The sequence below is a fragment of the Anguilla rostrata genome, chromosome 2, assembly GCF_018555375.3.
Source record: "Anguilla rostrata isolate EN2019 chromosome 2, ASM1855537v3, whole genome shotgun sequence".
NCBI classification, from domain to species: Eukaryota; Metazoa; Chordata; class Actinopteri; order Anguilliformes; family Anguillidae; genus Anguilla; species Anguilla rostrata.
In genome coordinates this window covers 72450362-72469344 of record NC_057934.1, presented here as the reverse complement: position 1 = coordinate 72469344, position 18983 = coordinate 72450362, and the positions used below count along the sequence as shown (strand labels likewise).

Below are 18983 nucleotides of genomic sequence, written 5' to 3'. Positions count from 1 at the left end.
TTTAACCAGCACTGCTGCTGCTTCTCTCTGACTGTTTAAGGGGAGCTGGTGGAGGGAGATGCAACAGAGGACTATGATGATGTCATCACTATGCAGCCGGGCCCAGACACTTTTCCAGGTTGAGTTTCTCTTTACAGACAGAATGTTGGAGTGAAACACAATGTCTGTCACTGAATTCACTGTTCTCCTCAGGAGCTTTTCTGTGTCTCTGGCTGCAATCGTGATTTATTCATTATTAATGTAATATTTATATTTTAGATTATGATGTTTATTAGTCTATTTATTGAATTTTATAAATTAAGACACTATCCTGTGTTGAAAATCGTTACTTCCTGTCTATGTCATTTGTACTTCCTGTCTGTGTAATTTGTGAAAATCATTGCCATGGGCTACTTTCTGTCTGTGATTTGTTACAGTGTATTGTGTGACAGACCCAGAGGAGATTTATGATGATGTCATGACTGGACTGCATTCAAGTTGGTGAGTCTGTACAAAGTGAATCACTCTGTATAACATGAATAACTACAAGCTTTTATTGTTTAATAAAAATTAATCAATCCATCCCATTATATTCATATACCGGCTCTTGGAAGACATTTTCCCAGATTGCTTCATGGGCAATTATGAGAATTTGCACATTCCATTCCACCTGCAAACTTTTCTGAGAGTGGATATTTTAGTGCAGACATGACCTTATGAAAACATTTTGAATGAGACTTTTTCTTTCAATATACAAGATCACAGCAATTATTTGCTGAAAATGAGCCGTTCCCTGACTGTGTCTGTCTGTCTCCTGATCCGTCCCTGTAGGGGAGAACTTTCTGGCTGAAAGCCCTCCACCTCCCAGGGGGATGGACTATGATGATGTGGGGGAGTAGCCTCCTGAAAGAGGAGGAACACTGTGAGATTGACAGTTTTAACTTCGGAAGTGTCCACCCACAAGTTTGGATAGAAGAACTTACATGGACTCCTTTATCCTACACATCTCAAGCAAAATGTTTTATTGTCATAAAACCATATCCCACTAGATCAATTATTCATGAAGTAATAATTCACCTGAAATTATTTGCTGTGGACTCCTTAGCTCATTCATAAATTAGCTCATTGGAAATGCTGGTACTTGTATACATTGTGAACAATAACTTGCATTCACTGACACAATGAGACAGTTACTTTTTCTGACCAAGATGATGATGTACAACAACTACATGGAGTCAGTACTGGCCACTTCAATATGAAATTAATGAATCAACATTTTTGGAATGTAAAAATGAAAACTGTGCTTTAGCCTGTGTAAGCTTTTGCTATAGATTTGTTTGTATTTACATCAAACCCTTTCAGTTTTGGCTGCTGTGTTCATGTGCAGGTCAGAGCTGTACATGTTGGCTCTCTCTGATTGACACATGGAACGGTAGCCAGACAGCACTTATCCAGCATCATACTTATTTGCAAGATCACATTTTTAAATATGCTTTCATTGCACATAGCGGATGAGTTTGTTCATCTTTCCATCTGAGCAGAAGATGAACAAGGCAGTAAGTCTCCACTGGCTGCTTTGTTACTATTCAAACCTATTTCAGTAGTACTTATTTCATACTGCTTTCATTACTTCTCAATTTAGTTTAATTTTTTTTTAACAAAAAATATTTTTTTAACTACTTTTTATATATATATATTTTGATGCTAGATCTTGGAGAATTATACTGCTTTTCATAGACAAGATTTTATAAAAATTAAATATTATATTTTGCTAAAATACTCAACATGTATTTCTTAGCCTTATGAAGCAATACCAGTATTTTTAACAGCTGTGTGTCAATAAGATATTTTTAAATAAAGCTGAAAGACTGATTGAACTTTGCTCTCTCATTTCCTTTTACTTCTATTGTACATTAATGTACACTGTACATTAACAGATGACACAGAGTTGCATTTATGGCTGCTAGCATGGATGGTGGCCACTCCACATCCATGGCACATAAGTCCGGGCATATGCAAACAAGAGAAATTAAGAGGGGCGGCTTCATTTAGTGAAATAACGTCATTTTCGCAGAGCCAGTTCTCTGTCAGCATAGCAAAATTAAGTTCAGTTGAAACAACCACCTGTTAGATTTTGGTGTGTTTTAATGTGTCTTATTTAAAGTTTCAGAGTTATAATCTGTTTAAGTCCCCACACCCATGCTGTTTCTGTTTGGATGTTGAGTACCCTTTTTCAAATGCAAGCCAAATGTAAGCCCCTAGTTGCCGAGAGCCGTTGGAAAGCAACCCTGGGTGACAAGAAATTATAATATGTGAAGAGTCATTGATCTAGCCAGGAAAAAGAGCCAGGGAAGGAGTGAATTATCACATGCATGAAACCTTCCCTTCTGGCCAGACCCCATTGTTTGGAGATTGTACTTAAGCTGTGCCATTTTTCAATGATAGGGTGTGTTTGACTGGACAAGCTCGTAAGACCACACAGGTCTGTAACCAAGAATTTGAGCTAAACTGTCTTTCACCATCGAATTCGATTAAGACTTTCTTTCCTGAACGTAATTGGGAGCAACAGCAGCTAACAGAAGTTTAATTAAGAAGAAAAACAGAAGCATTCTTCAATTTGGAGGTCCCACCGATATCACAAGATAACCAAGGCCCAGGAATTTTACCAGTGACCAGAGAAGATTGGACTGCGTGCACCGATTTACATCTGAGTCTTTTCTTTTTCCATTATCTGGTGAGTTTCCTGTTTCTAATTATTTCGCTCGATAAACAAACTGGAAAAATTTGCTGTTGATATGGTTGTAATAAAGGAATAGAGAGGAAATACCTACTTTGATGTTGCCATTGCAATATCATTGTGTGCTGACCAAGTAATCCTGAAATTGTGAAATTAATACTAATATTACTTGCAGGACAAGGGTGCTTTGCGGGAGCAAGCATTGGAATAATCTGCAGAAGGACGTGAATTGCCAGTTGTTGTAAGGGGATCCCAGGTAGATAGGTAAGCAAGGCATATTTCATTAATTTAAAGAAGTAAATAAATGAATCCTCCAATGAGTGGTCAATTGTTTTCAGACTATTGATTGCAACAGGGTGTTTGTGGTGTCGTTCGTAATTTAACGTTGGTGCGCTAAACTTGCTCGACCTTGACATGTGTATGAGACCTATCCGTTTTCCATTTAAGTGCTTATTGTATCGTTGTTGTTGTTGTTAATGTTTAATGTATAGTGTTTTGTATGTTCTTGTGCCCGGTTTACCGTTATTTAAAATAGCTTATGCATTTTTAAAACAATCTTGGTAAAGAATAACAGTGTTAACTTTGGCAGTTGTGTTGTTTAGTAGTTTCAGAGTCCTAAAACACAAGTTGCATAACCTGTAATAATTTTTTGTGCTAATATTAAGTTGTCCCTTTAGTGAAACTGTGTAGCATAACTTGGAGAGAAACTGTCTGTTTTAATTTTTTTTTAAACCAAAAGAATAATAAGATAGCAGCTGTGTTGTCCTCCTGGTGAGTGACAAGAGAATAATTTTTTGATAATTTGATAAGTTGAAGTTTGAGTTGTTGGTAACTTTAATTTTGTGACTGAAGTCATGTTTGGGAAACGTGATGAGAGCCAGATTCCCAAGGCAGAAAAGCCGCACCTGAAGGTGGTGGTGATTTCCTTATTAAGGATACTAAGGGTTTTATTCAGTCTTATTTTAAGTTGGAGGATATTGAAAAATACATTGGAAATAAGGGATTTTCAAATTGACGAAGATAAGGTTTGGAGTTTGAATTATATCAAGAAAGCGTACGATAAATTCCAACGCATGCCCGATAAACGTAAACTCCCCCTTGCTTTGCTTATTTTCAGTCACATGCAAAGGCGGAATGAGATGCCAAGGCTGAAACAGACCGCCTCCTTGACATTGAGAGAAAGTTAGAAATCTAGCCGAAGAACTGAAAAGCGTTAAAGCAAACAGGGCTAAGATGCAGAAGTAATTACATTAAAAGAACAGATTAAACATTTGCAGAATGTACAGGTAGGCTATTGGCTCCAGAGAGTGGGGTGTTCGTAAGGCCAGTTCAGCCTTCTGCCCCATCTCGTTATGAGGAAAGGAAGCCTGTTATCTTTGCTCGTAATGATGAATGGACAAGCAGTGGCAGCCAGTGATTGTGAACCATCAGATAATGACATGGCAACAGTAGCGCCACAGTTAACAGTGTTAACACAAAGACGGGTAGAAGGTAAAATTCAGTTCAGTCACAAACCAACCAAGCCTCAAGATCTTGACAAGTGGTCGCAGGATTTAAAACATCTGCATGTTGCCGGCATGGACACATGGAGTAAAATCAGAAGTGTTTTAGTACAAATTCTGCTTTAAAACTATACCTGAGAATTCATACAGGTGAAAAGCCTTATAAGTGTACACAATGTGGGAAGTGCTTTTCCAAAATATCTCATTTAAACAGCCACCAGATAATTAATACAGGTGAAAAGCCATACCAGTGTACACAATGTGTCTCAATGAACCAGTGGTTTGTTCTAAGCAAGTGTGATCATTGACTCACATAATATCGAGCCAATTTCTACATGGTGTCAGAAGACAGTACGAACTTCTCGCCTGTGAGTATTTTTTTTTTTCGTCGGACAACCTGTTGCTCTTTTCCGAACTGTGCTAGCTAGCTGGGAACACGCTGGTCGGATATAATGGCGGATGGATTTTGCAGACCCAACCCTGTTATTTTTGATGGGAATGTTGCCGAGAATTGGCGATTTTCTGAGCGGGAGTACGATATTTTTGTCGCTGCAGCACACTTCGACAAGCCTGCGAAGTCAAGGGCTTATATTCTCCTCAACATCGCTGGACCAGAAGCCATTGAACGGGAGCGTTCGTTTGTCTATGCAGCTGAAGTGCGCGAGCCCGGAGCAGACAGAGCGATAATTACCCCGGCAGAGTCCAGAGAGGATCCGGACTGCCTGAAGAGGAAGTTTATCGAAATCTGCAATCCCCAAAGCAACAGAATGATGGAAAGACACACGTTTCATTCGAGAAATCAGAAACAAGGTGAGAATATCGAGTCATTCATCAGTGATTTGAGAATCAAAGGTAAAAGTTGCCATTCTGGAGATTTCACTGACAAGCTTATCTGTGATCGATCGGATCGTGTGTGGCATTACCAGCGACTCTTTAAGAAAATCTCTGTTGAGAGATAGCGAGTTAACGCTAGCCAAAGCTATTTCAGTTTGTCGCATTCACGAGATGGCGCAGGAAAGTAGCAAGACACTAGCCACACAAGCCACCAGTGTTGATGCAGTAAAGCCAGTCTCAAACAGAAAGCACCAGTCAACCATCCCAACCATTCTCTCAGACGATCACACACTGCAGTAATTGTGGAAGTAGTCATGCAGCTAAACGGGAAAAGCATCCAGCCTTCGGACAGCAATGCCATAATTGCAAAAAACTAAACCACTACAAAGGTTGCTGCGAGTCTAAACCACGGAGCCAAAGTAATTCAAACAGAAAGACTTTCAGACAGTCTGTGCATGAAGTGGTAGTGGATCAGCCTGGTGTCGAAGTTGACAATTGTGTTGGCTGTGTCAATTCTCAAGCCAATGAGAAGGACGAAGGATTTGTCACAAAATTAAAGTCAACACTGGAGCGAAATGCAATGTGATGTCACAGGAGACTTTCAAACGAGTGACTAATGGCGAGCAACTTGTAAAGCAGAAGAAAGCTGCAAACCTTGTTGCTTATGGGGGCACCAGGATTGAGACTAATGGAATGGTTACATTGTCATGCTGCTTAAAGGAGCAGCACCACTTGTTATCTTTCTTCATAGTGGACAGAGAGGTGCAACCACTGCTAGGATTTTGTGCATGCATGAACATCGGAATCGTCAAAATGAGTCCTGATGTCCATCAAGTCACCATGGAGAGCAACACAGACTTCTGCACACAGATTCTCACACAGTCCAAAGACCTGTTCAGTGACGAGCTTGGAGAACTCCCAGTCACATACTCCATGACGGTGGATCCCAGCATACAGCCTGTGGTCCGGCCAGTCCGCCGCATCCCTGTCGCGATGCAAGAAAGAGTCAAAGCTGAACTTGAGCGTATGCAAAGCATAGGTGTCATAACACCAGTCACTGAGCCTACAGACTGGGTCTCTTCCATGGTAGCAGCACATAAGAAGGATAAGCAAGAAATCAGACTGTGCATCAATCCAAAAGACCTCAACACAGCATTGAAAAGGCCCCATCACCCCATTTGCAGCGTTGAGGAGGTCGCAGCACAGATGTCAGGGGCAACAGTGTTCTCTGTCCTGGATGCGACAAACTAATTCTGGCAGATACGTCTGGACAAGAAATCCTCAAAGTCAACGACATTCAGCACTCCATTTGGGCGCTACAGATTTCTACGGATGCCTTTCAGCATTAACTCCGCAAGTGAGGTGTTTCAGCGCTCTATGGAACAGCTGTTCGCAGGTTATCCATGTTCAGTCATCGTCGATGACATCATCATCGGAGGCCGTGGAGTAGCTGAACACGACGGCAACTTGAAGAGGGTGCTCGAACGAGGGAGAGAGGTCAACCTCAGGTTGAATCCAGATAAGTGCAAATTTCGCTCAGACTAAGTAGGCTACGTAGGCCACATCTTCACATGCGAAGGCCTAAAAGCTGACCCTTCTAAAACTGCAGCAATCACTGACATGCCAGTCCCCACAGAAGTCACTTCACTACAGCGTATCCTTGGCATGGTTAATTACCTTGGCAAGTTCATCCCGAACTTCAGTGACATCGCAGCGTCACTGAGGAAACTGACCCACAAGGAAACTGCATGGTGCTGGTTCCAGCAGCACCAGGAGGCATTCGACCGCCTCAAGTCATGCCTGTCCAGCCCACCAGTATTGGCATATTACGATGTCAGGAAGCCAGTCACGCTTACCTGTGATGCGTCATGCTATGGACTTGGAGCTGCATGCATGCAAAACGGCAGACCAGTAGCGTTTGCTTTGCGTACCCTCACGGACACAGAGACATGACATGCTCAAATAGAGAAGGAACTTCTAGCTGTCGTGTTTGCCAGAACAAAATTCAAGGACTACGTATACGGAAAGCCGACAATCGTGGAAACCGACCACCAACCTCTGGTAACCATCCTGAAGAAGCCCATTCACACCACCCCTGCCTGTCTCCAGAGAATGTTGCTCCGGCTGCAGAGCTACGACATCAGCTTGGTGTACAAAAAGGGTAAATACATGCATCTGGTGGATACTCTTTCAAGAGCTCCAAACACACAAGTCTTCCAGAGCCCTGCTGAAAATGAGGCTTTTGAAGTCATGTTGATGAGTTACATCTCCACAGCCCGCCTGGAGGAACTCAGAAAGCACACAGCAGAGGATGAGGTGCTACTTACCCTCAGTGTAGTCATTCAACGAGGATGGCCCACCAGGAAAACCCAGCTCCAGCCTGCTGTAAGTCTCTCCTTCCCTTACAGGGATGCCTTTACAGTGGAGGACAGGATCGTCATGAAAGGCCACAAAGCAGTCATCCCCCAGTCTCTGCACAGAGAGTACATTAACATTGTCCACAAAGGCCACCCAGGTGCTGAAGCAACCAAGCGCTGAGCTAGAAGCATAATCTTTTGGCCGACAATGTCAAACGACATCACCGAGGAGTTGCTCTCATGTGCAGCATGCAACAGCACCATGTCTCACCAGCAAAAAGAACCTCTTCAACTTCACCCAGTTCCAGACCTCCCATGGTCCACAGTGGCCACAGACATCTTCGACTGGCGTGGCAAACATTACCAAGTGCTTGCGGATTCATATTCTGGATGGTTTGAAATCAACCTTCTCTATGACATGACATCATCAGCTGTGATCTCCAAATTGAAGAGACACTTCTCATTCCACAGTACACCACACACCCTTTTCTCTGACAATGCTAGGCAATACACCAGTCAGCATCCAGACACAGCCAGAGGGTTGTACTGTGGGGCTGCAGCTGAGTACTAGAGTAGTTTTCAAACATAATAGGTCACAGAAGTGGGTCATGTCTGTGACAGAAGTTGGTGCCAGGAAATCACACTCAGGTAGCCATTTTTCCTATGAAGGTTTTAGTATTTGCAATTTTATAAAAGCCTGTCAAACCAGCTTTTCACCACATTGTTAAAATAGTGTAAAAAGTACCAAACAATGAGAACCTCTGAATTGGCGTAATTTTTGACACAAGGCCGTGGTTCATTTTTTTCTCTTTATGAGAAACTACATATCCCACCGGGAGCACGCTAGCCCATACACAGCAGGCCACACCTGCAGTCCAAACCCAAAATATATGCAGTAAAAAAAAAAAAAAATCTATGGGCTGCCATATACTTTCCTGCGTATAATGTGGTTCAAGTAAATCATTTGTTTCATGTATAAGGTGTGAGCTAAAGAAAAGGGATGTAAATCATTTGGCTGAATGATTGTCCTCTTTGTTCGCTATGAGCCACCGTATCTGTACGTGCATTTATGGCTAGGCCAATCAACGTTCTCGGTCCCGTCTAGTTCAAGTCATGCATGCAGCCTCACTGAATGTCAGCTTGGCTCACATGCGGTTTTTGTGTTCTCAATAAATCAGCGGTTTGTTCTAAGTAAGTGTGATCATTGACTCTCATAATATCGAGCCAATTTCTATAATGTGGAAAGCATTTTAGTGAAAATTTGTTTTTATATCTACACCTGAGAATTCATACAAGTGAAAAGCCCAACAAATGTCCTCCGTGTGGGAAGTACTTTTCCACAATATCTCATTTAAATGTCCACCAGAGCATTCATAGGTGAAAAGTCTCATTAGTTTACACAGTATGGGACATGCTTTTCCAAAAGGTTTTACTAATATGGCTACCAGAGAATTAATACAGGTGAAAAGCGATGCAAGTATACAGAGTGTTGGGAAGTGCTTTAGTACAAATACTTCAAATGCTTTTGGTCTGCTTTAAATGAACACCTGAGGTTTCATACACATGACGTGCCATACAAATGCACTCAATGAGGCAAGTGTTTTCCAAATCAAGTACATTGAACTTGGACAAGAAGAGGCAAGTGACAAGTGTTTTAGATCTAAATACCCAAGAAATAATGAAGGTGAAAACCTTTGGGTACACTCTGTGAGGGGTTTTTTTTTTTTTGCTTTCTATACTCTTGAGAATTCATACAGCTGAGAAGCCATAGAAATTAATTAATTGTGAGAAGTGTTTTTTGACCACAAGTGATTTAAATCGCCACCAGAGAATTCAGATTAAAAGTCCTAGAAGTGCAGTGAATTGTTTTCCTAAAAAAATTCCAACTTAAATTTACACATATACTTCATATATGTGAAAAGTCTTTTGGATGTACTTAATGTTTAAACAAGGAATTTCCCTGTAATGACCAAAAGGAATTCGTACAGGTGTGTAACCTTACACATGTACTCGTAGAGTGTTTCAGGAAAGCTTCCATTATATGATGCACTGTGTGTGGGATCCAAACCATTTTCAAAAACAACCTGATAATTTGTCTTATAAAATACCTTCATATCTTTTTTTAAAGACGAGCCACCCAAATTCTTATTTTGTGGGTGATTATTTTGAGCTGAAGAAGTGAATGAAAGGTGGTAAGCTGATGGCATACTGGGATGCCATTTTCCTTTTATAATGAGTGTTTATGATGGTTTTGTTCTTTAGAAAATGTAACTAATTCATTGAAAAATGGTGTAATTCCTTGCAGATGGAAGGATAATATGTTGTGGGTATGAAAATCAAGGGCATCATAATTTGTTTAAAAGAAACAATGTGAAAACAGTTTGGATATATTACAGGATGAAACATATAATGTCTATAGCAAACTCGTATTCTGAAAATGTACTTGGGGGTTCTGCTACTGTCAATGTACCAGCTTTAATGTGTATGTCAGCTAAAACTGATCATCAGACTTCAGAGATTATTCTCAGATATCAGTTGAGGAGCTCTGTTTCACTGTTTAATTTTACGTGTTGTATATGAATTGAATGTGAAATAAATTTTACACTGTGAATGTCCATCTAGCAAGGCCTCTGCTATATAAATTTCTGTATAAACACGTATGTCCTTCCCAGTGTCATTGCTTCCTACTTAACTACCTCTCTTTTTAAATGTAGTTTAATTCCTTGTCTGATTAGAGGAATAGGCTTTCTAAAATATCTGTTCGTAGTCCCAAATTTGCAAATGTGTTGTACTTAAACCCTGGCAAAGTTCCTGGGGCAAATAATTCTCTTGGTTTACCTACAGATGCGTCCATTTTATTTTTGCGCTCTCAGGAGCAACTTGCTGTTGTTGGACAGTGTTTTACACACATTGATTTTTGAACAATTACACATTAATCTCTTTAGTTTTATTTCAGCAATGAATCTGTATTTGAGTTATGTTACTGTATTAAATCGTGTGACTGTTTTTAATAATTCTTTTCAACTTTGAGCAAAATGGCAACTTTACCACAAAATTAATTAGCAACTACTGATACAACCAGCACATTTATATAGGCTATAATACAAACAAGCAAGTACACCATAAAATGGCATTTGCTGTAATACTTCATTATTATTACAAGAACATTATTAACAAGTGTTGGTTATTGTCACCATATTCAGCATTGTAATCATCAAAAATCAGTAAAAATAACACTGACATAATCTTTTATTTTTTACATTTCTATGACATTGCTGGTAGCCATATGAATTTTGTGCATCAAAATACCAATCAACATATTACTTGTGACACTCAAAGCTGTAACATCTTTTAAATTTCCTGATACAGCCATTTTGCTTATGATGTAATAAGGAAGCACTTGAAATGATTTTGAGAAATGATGTCAAATCAGTAGGGAGTGGATTTGATGACCAAGGATTTATTTTATTTTTGGAGATGACAAAATATAAAAAAATCAAAGATACAACCAGTATTCAAAGAACATTTTATTTAGAAATTGTGTATTGAGCAGAAATATCCATTTTGCCATGAAAATCTGCCAATGCCTCAGATATTCCAAACAGGGAAAACTTTTTTGAATCATATTGCCTCCAGCCTTTAGGGGCAGAATTTTTTTTTGGGTGATTTAAACCTGGGGTAGTTTTAAAACATGAAATGCGCTTTTATTTTTAAACTCAGCCTAAGTCCTCAGTCTAAGTCCTTAAAATTAAAAGACTCGGACTGATAGAAGTTATTTGTTTTTTAATGAGGGAAAGAGCACTACGAAAAGGGGTGATCAGTGGTGTCCCGGAGTCGGTAGATGCTGACTGTTTCTTGGAGGTGGAGGGAGTTTTCAGGGCGAGGAGAATGAAAAGTTATCGGGATGGGAAAGAACAAGAAAGTGGCTCAATACTATTATAATTTGAAGGAGAACTACCAGAGAGGATTTATTTAGATTATGTTAGTTACAGGGTGAGGTGTAGAAACTGCAGCTATCCAACTAGCTAAACTCTTGCTTGCAAAATGATTACTTGAGTTGTAGTAAGCTTTACTTGCTGTTTACTGTGGCTCTTTACACCATCTTACACAGACAGAGTGAAAACTATAACAAAGACAGAATACAAACAATCACCAACGTGTTTTCCCCAATGTAAATACATGTAAATAAAACGTTTTTAATTACAAACAAATCAAATGCTTTTTCATGTAAATAACATTTTTAACATTAACTTATAAGTGCAAACCATGAAATTATTTACTTACGGCATTGCCTCTGCCGCATATACAGTGTGGATCAGAGTGGATCTAGAAAGGCATGTTGACAGATTCAGCCAGCTTTCTCAAATGACTAACAGGAAGTGATCTTTAGCCGCGTTTCCACCAAAATTACCCGGAACTTTCAGTCCCAGGAACTACTTTACCAGGAACTAAAAGGTTCCTTCAGCCAATGGTTGTCTGCGTTTCCACCGGGGTCTAAAGTACCGCGAAGATTAGGCAAATTAGCCCACTGACGTTGTCGTCGGTCCATCTGTCATATGATTTCTTCTGTAACCCCATACTGCCACCGAAGTAGCCTACATTATTTTCTAATAACCGGGACAGCCCGGAGGGGTTTATTCCACTTATATACAACGGGTTACCAACAATGACTATATATGGTTACTTTTGTATTTATTGATTTTCATATATCCTCTCAAACACATTCATTAACAGCAGAAAACATGCACACGTTGTAAACAATTTGCTGTTTTATTTGGCTAATCGCAAAATGACAAGAATAGAACGAAAACTCGGACTTGCGTGAAAATGTAAATTAGTAGTGGTACAGCCACCGTTTGCTTTCCTTCGAAGTTAGGCTACTGCTAGCCTAGCAGCGAAGTGTGCCCTCCAGATGCGAACCATGCACCATAAATGAGTCCATAGTCTTCCTGGTCTTTTCGTGGAATTGAAAAATGGCAGTAAAATTGAGTAAAATTACGGCAGTCTGAAAAAGCTAAAGGGAAGATTACTAGAATTAACCTGTTATTTTACCCGGATAAAAAGTGCGGAAGGTGATTTCCAGTTTGCTTGTACTGTATCACCAATGTTAATTATGCAGAACTACCGCATACCTCACATAACTGTATCAAACGTTTTGAGTCAATTACAACGGGCTAACAAAGAAAATCCGGAAGAAAATATTCAGCAACCGAATTAATCCGTTTGAATGTTTTGGTAGCCTACGTAATATGCTGTCCCAGCACGAATGCTTAGCATTTTATAAAACGAATACTAAAGCAAGAAAAGAACAGAAGAGCACACGTTATAATTCCAAGACGTTGACAGGCTATAACCAAAAGTAGGCTACTGCGCCGCATAACATACAAGTTTGATTTAAAGTTGTTATGAAAATAAATTGGTTTGTCGCTGCATATTTTCAAACATGGCGGGTAATGGCGGAAAATAAATACAACACAAATGCTACGAGTACTCGACCAATCAGAAATGTTCAGCGCTGCAAGCTCCACCCAAAAGGTTCCTGTACTTTCGGAAAGTACTACCCCCCGAGCAGGAACGTTTTGGGGGGTAAAACAAAGCCCCCAGAACTAAATTTAGACCCTAGTTCCTGCGGTGGAAACGCACTGAGTTCCTCAAAAGGTTCCTAGTTCCGGGGTATAGTTCCTGCGGTGGAAACGCGGCTTACGTGAACTCCTTAAGCGTGACAAAACACTTATCAAAATAAAAGTCCATCTAACATTACACATTAAAGGCAACACAAGGCCATCTCACCGTATACTTCTTTTACTACAGCCTACAGTATATAAGCATGCTGGTTAGATCAGCAGTAACCTAATATCAATTTTGTTTGCCCTAAAGCCTACTAATGTCCATTTTACTCAAAGATGACAAGTGAGTAAAATGGACATTTGTATACTTTGTTACAATTTAAAACATAATCATGTAATTTAATATAACAAAAAAAAAACTTTTTTTTTCAACAATGGCAAATTGCTCTTGAAGACAAAAAAGTTAAATACTAATCTGATGATAATCTAAGAGAATCAGATGAGTTTAGACATTTTAGTTTATCATTTTGCCAAGGAAATGTTGCTAGTTTAACAAATACATGTCTACTCAAAATTGTACATTTCGGACTGGAAATCCTACTCTCCTGTAGAACAAAGATCCTAATAAAAGAAGCATGAAATGGACTCTACAGAATGTCTAGTAACTGAATCAGATGGGTATTAGAAAACATGCCTAAAATATCCCATTTCTACAATAATCTAGATATTTTTGTTACTGTCACTTAATTTAACATAGGTGCAATTATTATTATTTTTAAACTTCACATGTTCAGGCAAACTGAAAATAATGAAAACAATTCAAGCTCCAAGAGTCATTTTATTTGTTGCACAATTATTGAGTTATGTGCAACAGGAATTTTAAAAAAACATTACAGAGGTAGTAAATGTGAATACAATGACACAATGAAGGACATTGTATGAACTCTAAACTTTTCATGGCACAAAGGCTTTGACATGCACACATTTTTACTGAAGCATTCTTTCATGCACAATTCATATACAACATTGAACAATAAAGAGTAAAACGATGATCCTTAAATAATATCTCAGATAAACCATACTATCATCAGTGTTAGGTGACATGCATATTACAGCTTCTACACTGAAACGACCAGTATAGTCAAATGCGTTTTCAAAATACAAAACACATTACGATGTTTGTTCATACAGTGCAGACAGTTTTCACGTCTCTTTCATGAAATTACTTTGGTGTGAATTTCATCGTTACAAAATATCACCCTTCAATCAGCAAGAAATGACATTCAACCATTGTTACGGCCAGCCCAAACGCCGTAACAAACAGGTCCTATATACCAAAAAAACAAGACAAACTGATCTAAACAAAACAAAAATCCCAGACATTTATTAGTTTAAGTCAAACTAAAACGCAAACTACAAACAAAAACCCACAAAGTTCACCAAACAAAACGACCTTCACAAACACCAAAAACACAAAACCACAAAGCAAATGACAAGCCACAAACAAAAAAAACACTAAAGAAGATCTCCCTTGCCTCATACTGCAGGGCTTATGTTGGCCACAGGCAGGTGGAGGCAATCAAGCGATTCGGTAATTACCTCCACCTGCACTACCCAGACCAGCAGAGGCAGGGGACGTAACACCATTAAAAGTAATTCAAATATTTTTTTTAAAAACAAAATAGTGAAAAACAGAAGAAAATGGTGGTGCATATTGTCCCAGACATTGTACTTTTTTTCAAACTGTCCAAAATACAAACATTGAACAAATATCAGAAGCAAAACTATAAACTGGACAACTACAAACAGTGACAAATAGTTTTACCACCTTTAGTAGTATTACCACCTTTTACTCACTCCTTCAATTCAAACTAAAACACCCACCAGACAAGACTTTCGAAAGCACAAAAGGCTGATTTGTACAAATAGATTCAAAGGATTCTCAAATTAATTAAGTGGTTCTATTAAAACTGAAGCAAAACATTTTCCATTATACGCAGCACGAAAGGGATGAAACTTTCCATAATGGGTACATTTGTCAGGCTATTCACCAGTAGGAATTTTCTGGTGCCTAACCAAATAACATAATTTGGAAAAGCACTTTCCACACTGAAGACATTTGTATGGCTTTTCACCTGTATGAATCCTCAGGTGGAGAATTAAAAAACTTGCACTCAAAAAGCACATCCCACACTGAGTACACTTGTAGGGTTTTTCACCTGAATGAATTATACTGTGACAATTGAACTCATTTTTTTTGGAAAAACACTGCTCACACTGAGTACACTTGTATGGCTTTTCACCTGTATGAATTCTGTGATGCATATTGAAATGAGATATTGTGGAAAAGCACTTCCCACACTGAGGACATGTGTATGGCTTTTCACCTGTATGAACGGTCTTATGGGTATTTAATGCATTTGTTTGGGAAAAACATTTTCCACACTGAGTACATTTATAGGGCTTTTCACCTGAATGAATTCTCTGATGGGTATTAGACTGAGATACTGTGGAAAAGCACTTCCCACACTGAGTACATTTGTAGGGCTTTTCACCTGAATGAATTCTCTGGTGGCTATTTAAATGAGACTTTGTGGAAAAGCACTTCCCACACTGACAACATCTGTAGGGCTTTTCACCTGTATGAATTCTCAGGTGTATATCAAAATAAGATTTTTTATGAAAACACTTTTCACACTGTGTACACTTGTATGGCTTTTCACCAGCATGAATTCTCAGATGGCTACGTAAATTAGAAATTTTGGAAAAGCACTTCCCACAGTGAGAACATTTGAAGGGCTTTTCATCTGTATGAACTGCCTGGTGGCGATTTAAATGAGAAACTTTAGAAAAGCACTCCTCACACTGAGGGCATTTGTATGGCTTTTTACCTGTATGAATTCTCAGGTGTCTATTTAGATGAGTTTTTGTACGAAAACTCTTACCACACTGTGTACACTTGTATGGCTTCTCAACTGCATGAATTCTCAGGTGTGAAGTTAAGTCAGATTTTGTACGAAAACATTTCTCACACTGTGTACACATGTATGGCTTCTCATTTGTATGAATTCCTAAATGTCTATTCAACTGAGATTTTGAATAAAAATCTTTCTCGCAGTGTGTACACTTGTATGGCTTTTCACCAGTATGAATGATAAGGTGTGTATTTAAATCGGATTTTGTACAAAAACACTTTCCACACTGTGTACACTTGTATGGCTTTTCACCTGTATGAATTCCCAGGTGTCTATTCAACTGAGATTTTGTATAAAAATCTTTCTCGCAGTGTGTACACTTGTATGGCTTTTCACCTGTATGAATTCTAAGGTGTGTATTTAAATCAGACTTGGTACGAAAATGCTTACCACAGTGTGTACACTTGTATGGTTTTTCACCTGTATGAATTCTAAGGTGTGTATTTAAATCAGATTTGGTACGAAAATGCTTACCACAGTGTGTACACTTGTATGGTTTTTCACCTGTATGAATTCTGAGGTGTCGATTTAAATCAAATTTTGCACGAAAACACTTACTACACTGTGGACACTTGTATGGCTTTTCACCAGTATTAGTTTCCCCTTTGTTTCTACAAACGAGCTGTTTGGAAAGAAGTTCAAAAGGTTTGGTCCTTTACTGGAATTAATAATCAGGGGTTCAATAATCACATTTATTCTATGACAATTAGTATGTGTGTTGCTACCATTTGTACTCTTCTGGACAATTCTGATCTCATTATTCTCAATGTTGATATTGGAAGGATGATTTAAGTCCCTGCATTGGGTTGGAAAATCACACATTTCCTCTTTTTCAGAGATTGGATTTTGCTCTCCACCACATTGCCAAGTTTCAGTCTGGTCTTTTTGATCATCACCAGTTCCATGCATCATAGTATTCATGAGATCACTCACTAAACCTTCAATGGATTCACACTTAATATCCTGCAAGTCACTGTTGTGTTCGACCTTAACGTATCCATCATCAGTAGCCATTTTGATTTGGCAAGGAGGCAGATGGGTTACATATCCAAGCTCTGTACTGTCGAGGTTCTCTGTCTTAATAAGATCTCCAGTATGGGTGGATCCCAGATCAGTTTCTGTTTTAATTAGTGATGTGTGTGTGTGGACTACATCACTGACCCTGCTGTGTGCTGTAACACACTCTGGCTCCAGTGTGTTGAGTCCTGGTGCAGCACACTCTGTCTTAGAATCTGCCAGTCCACTGAGTTCCTCTTCTTTCTGTCTGATCCAGGGCTGCTCAGTGAGCTCTGGTAGTGTTGTCTCAGTGTCCTGTCTCAGACAGACTCCTGCCTGCATCATCCTGCTGCTCAAGGTGTGCATACGTGCAGCTCCTGGAGGGGAACAGGGAAAGGGATTTATCCTTATCCTTTAGGTCCTACTGCAGCAGCTGGCACATTCTTCACACTCTGCAGTCCAGTAGATGCCTGAAGTCTCGCATTATGAGATGGGGAAAACGCTTCTCTTCCTCCCTAGGTGATACCTCAGATCAATTTTCAAGACACTGTTTTCACTGTAACTGTCACTTTTAGTGTTTTTTGTAGGACAGTGGCAGAAAGCCATTCCTGAAGTGCCTCAGACTGGGCTTGCCATGGCATATAAGGTGGCCAAAACACATGTCTGCATGAGGTTTATAGTGGAATCGGCATCACTGAAACTCCATGGACATTCGATGTGGATTTTGAGGCCACTGCTAGGCCACCCTGGTCCCGCTTTACACACCAGAAACAGATCACCTCTGCACACCACCCCCGAATACTGCACACACACCACCGCCTCACAAGGGACACACAGAGACTGTGTACTATTCCTCATTATTAACAGTATGCCATATTTATGTATGGGAGCAAATAGGGAGGGTTTTAAATCAAAGACAAAGCAATATAGTAACTTGTAAGAAACTTACTTTTTTTCAAAGCATATAAGAGCTTCTAAATTCACGGTTGAGATATCGGGTGTAATTTAGACCGTAGAGCACTCTCTTAATCTTATGTTAACCCCAGATCTTATTTTCTGTAAGAATCGAAATCCCTTTGCGGAAAAAAGCAATGGAAATCTGCCGAGGGACCCATGCTAAAAATTCACACGTTAACTCACTTCCAGTTTTTAGGACTAACTACAAAAGGTAACACTTTTTTGTTAACGTTATTTTGCGACATCTTTAACTCACTGCAACTATTCCGATCATCTTATTGAGAAGTAGCGATGTACCAGTGCTAAAATGAATTCTCCAATCTCCACATTAGCAAATACCTAGCATTTTTTTCCTGAAAACAGCGACAGAATTGCTTGTAAACGAAGCGGAACTGTTAGGTATCGATATCATGAAAAAAACTTACCTTCATTCGTTGATGATACATTCACTTTAAATCAATGGTTTGTTTAACCATATAGCCTAATTCTGAACGAATGATCCCGTGTGCATGTTAAGGGTGTATAAAATGCACATCTTCACAAACGCAATGCGGAGCATAATCGATGCCTCGGAAGACTAACATAATGCAGAGCAAAATATTTATGAATTCCCGGATCCAAGGAGAATTTCATTATGGGGAACAGGAGTTTCACTCATGGAGATATACAACAACTGGAGACAGCTTCCGCTCACCCGTTCCATTGATTCCCACGGGAGCTGCTCATTGCTTAGAGTACACAATATGTAGAGACAGCGCCAATAGATGAGGAGCGCACGCCAGCTCACTGATCTTGTGAAGTCCCGGAAGTCCCTGGACTGCGCGTGCTGAGGGCAAAACACTGGAATACAAATTACCATGCAAGGTAACATAATTTAATTATAAGCATATTTGCAATTATTTTTAAGTATACCTCATCCCTCTAATGTATATAAGTATAATGTATAAGTATATCTAATCACTTTGTATTTGAATGATAAAAGCCCACTGGCATAAACCATAGTTGACCGGGACAGTTTTTTGCTGATGGGGTACATTTATCAGCACTATGCAATGACAGGTTCTTCAGCTATATAAATG

The 18983-nt window shown here is 39.4% G+C and overlaps 4 protein-coding genes across 5 annotated transcripts in view; 2 read left to right on the top strand and 2 right to left on the bottom strand.

The window, feature by feature from the left end:
• LOC135249365 (deleted in malignant brain tumors 1 protein-like) overlaps positions 1 to 1856 on the top strand; it is a 197638-nt gene extending 195782 nt beyond the window's left edge. The window contains exons 20-22 of the mRNA XM_064324917.1: positions 41 to 118; positions 417 to 480; positions 811 to 1856. Of these exons, the coding sequence (XP_064180987.1) occupies positions 41 to 118; positions 417 to 480; positions 811 to 829 (161 nt within the window). The 3' untranslated portion in view covers positions 830 to 1856. The remainder of the gene's footprint in view (positions 1 to 40; positions 119 to 416; positions 481 to 810) is intronic.
• LOC135249381 (zinc finger protein 345-like) overlaps positions 1 to 18983 on the bottom strand; it is a 151842-nt gene that overhangs the window by 34901 nt on the left and 97958 nt on the right. The gene's annotated exons all lie outside the window — the stretch shown is intronic.
• Positions 1 to 18983, top strand: part of LOC135249413 (zinc finger protein ZFP2-like) — a 144586-nt gene that overhangs the window by 83316 nt on the left and 42287 nt on the right. The window lies entirely within an intron of this gene.
• Positions 13795 to 16153, bottom strand: LOC135249434 (zinc finger protein 83-like). The gene has a single exon (XM_064325084.1). It carries the CDS (start codon positions 16019 to 16021, stop codon positions 15020 to 15022), a length of 1002 nt encoding a protein of 333 aa, XP_064181154.1. The 5' UTR covers positions 16022 to 16153; the 3' UTR covers positions 13795 to 15019.

Bases quoted from the DNA above. Each gene is read 5' to 3' on its own strand.
- LOC135249434 (XM_064325084.1), bottom strand. From the start codon at position 16,021: ATGTGTACACAGTGTGAGAAATGTTTTCGTACAAAATCTGACTTAACT.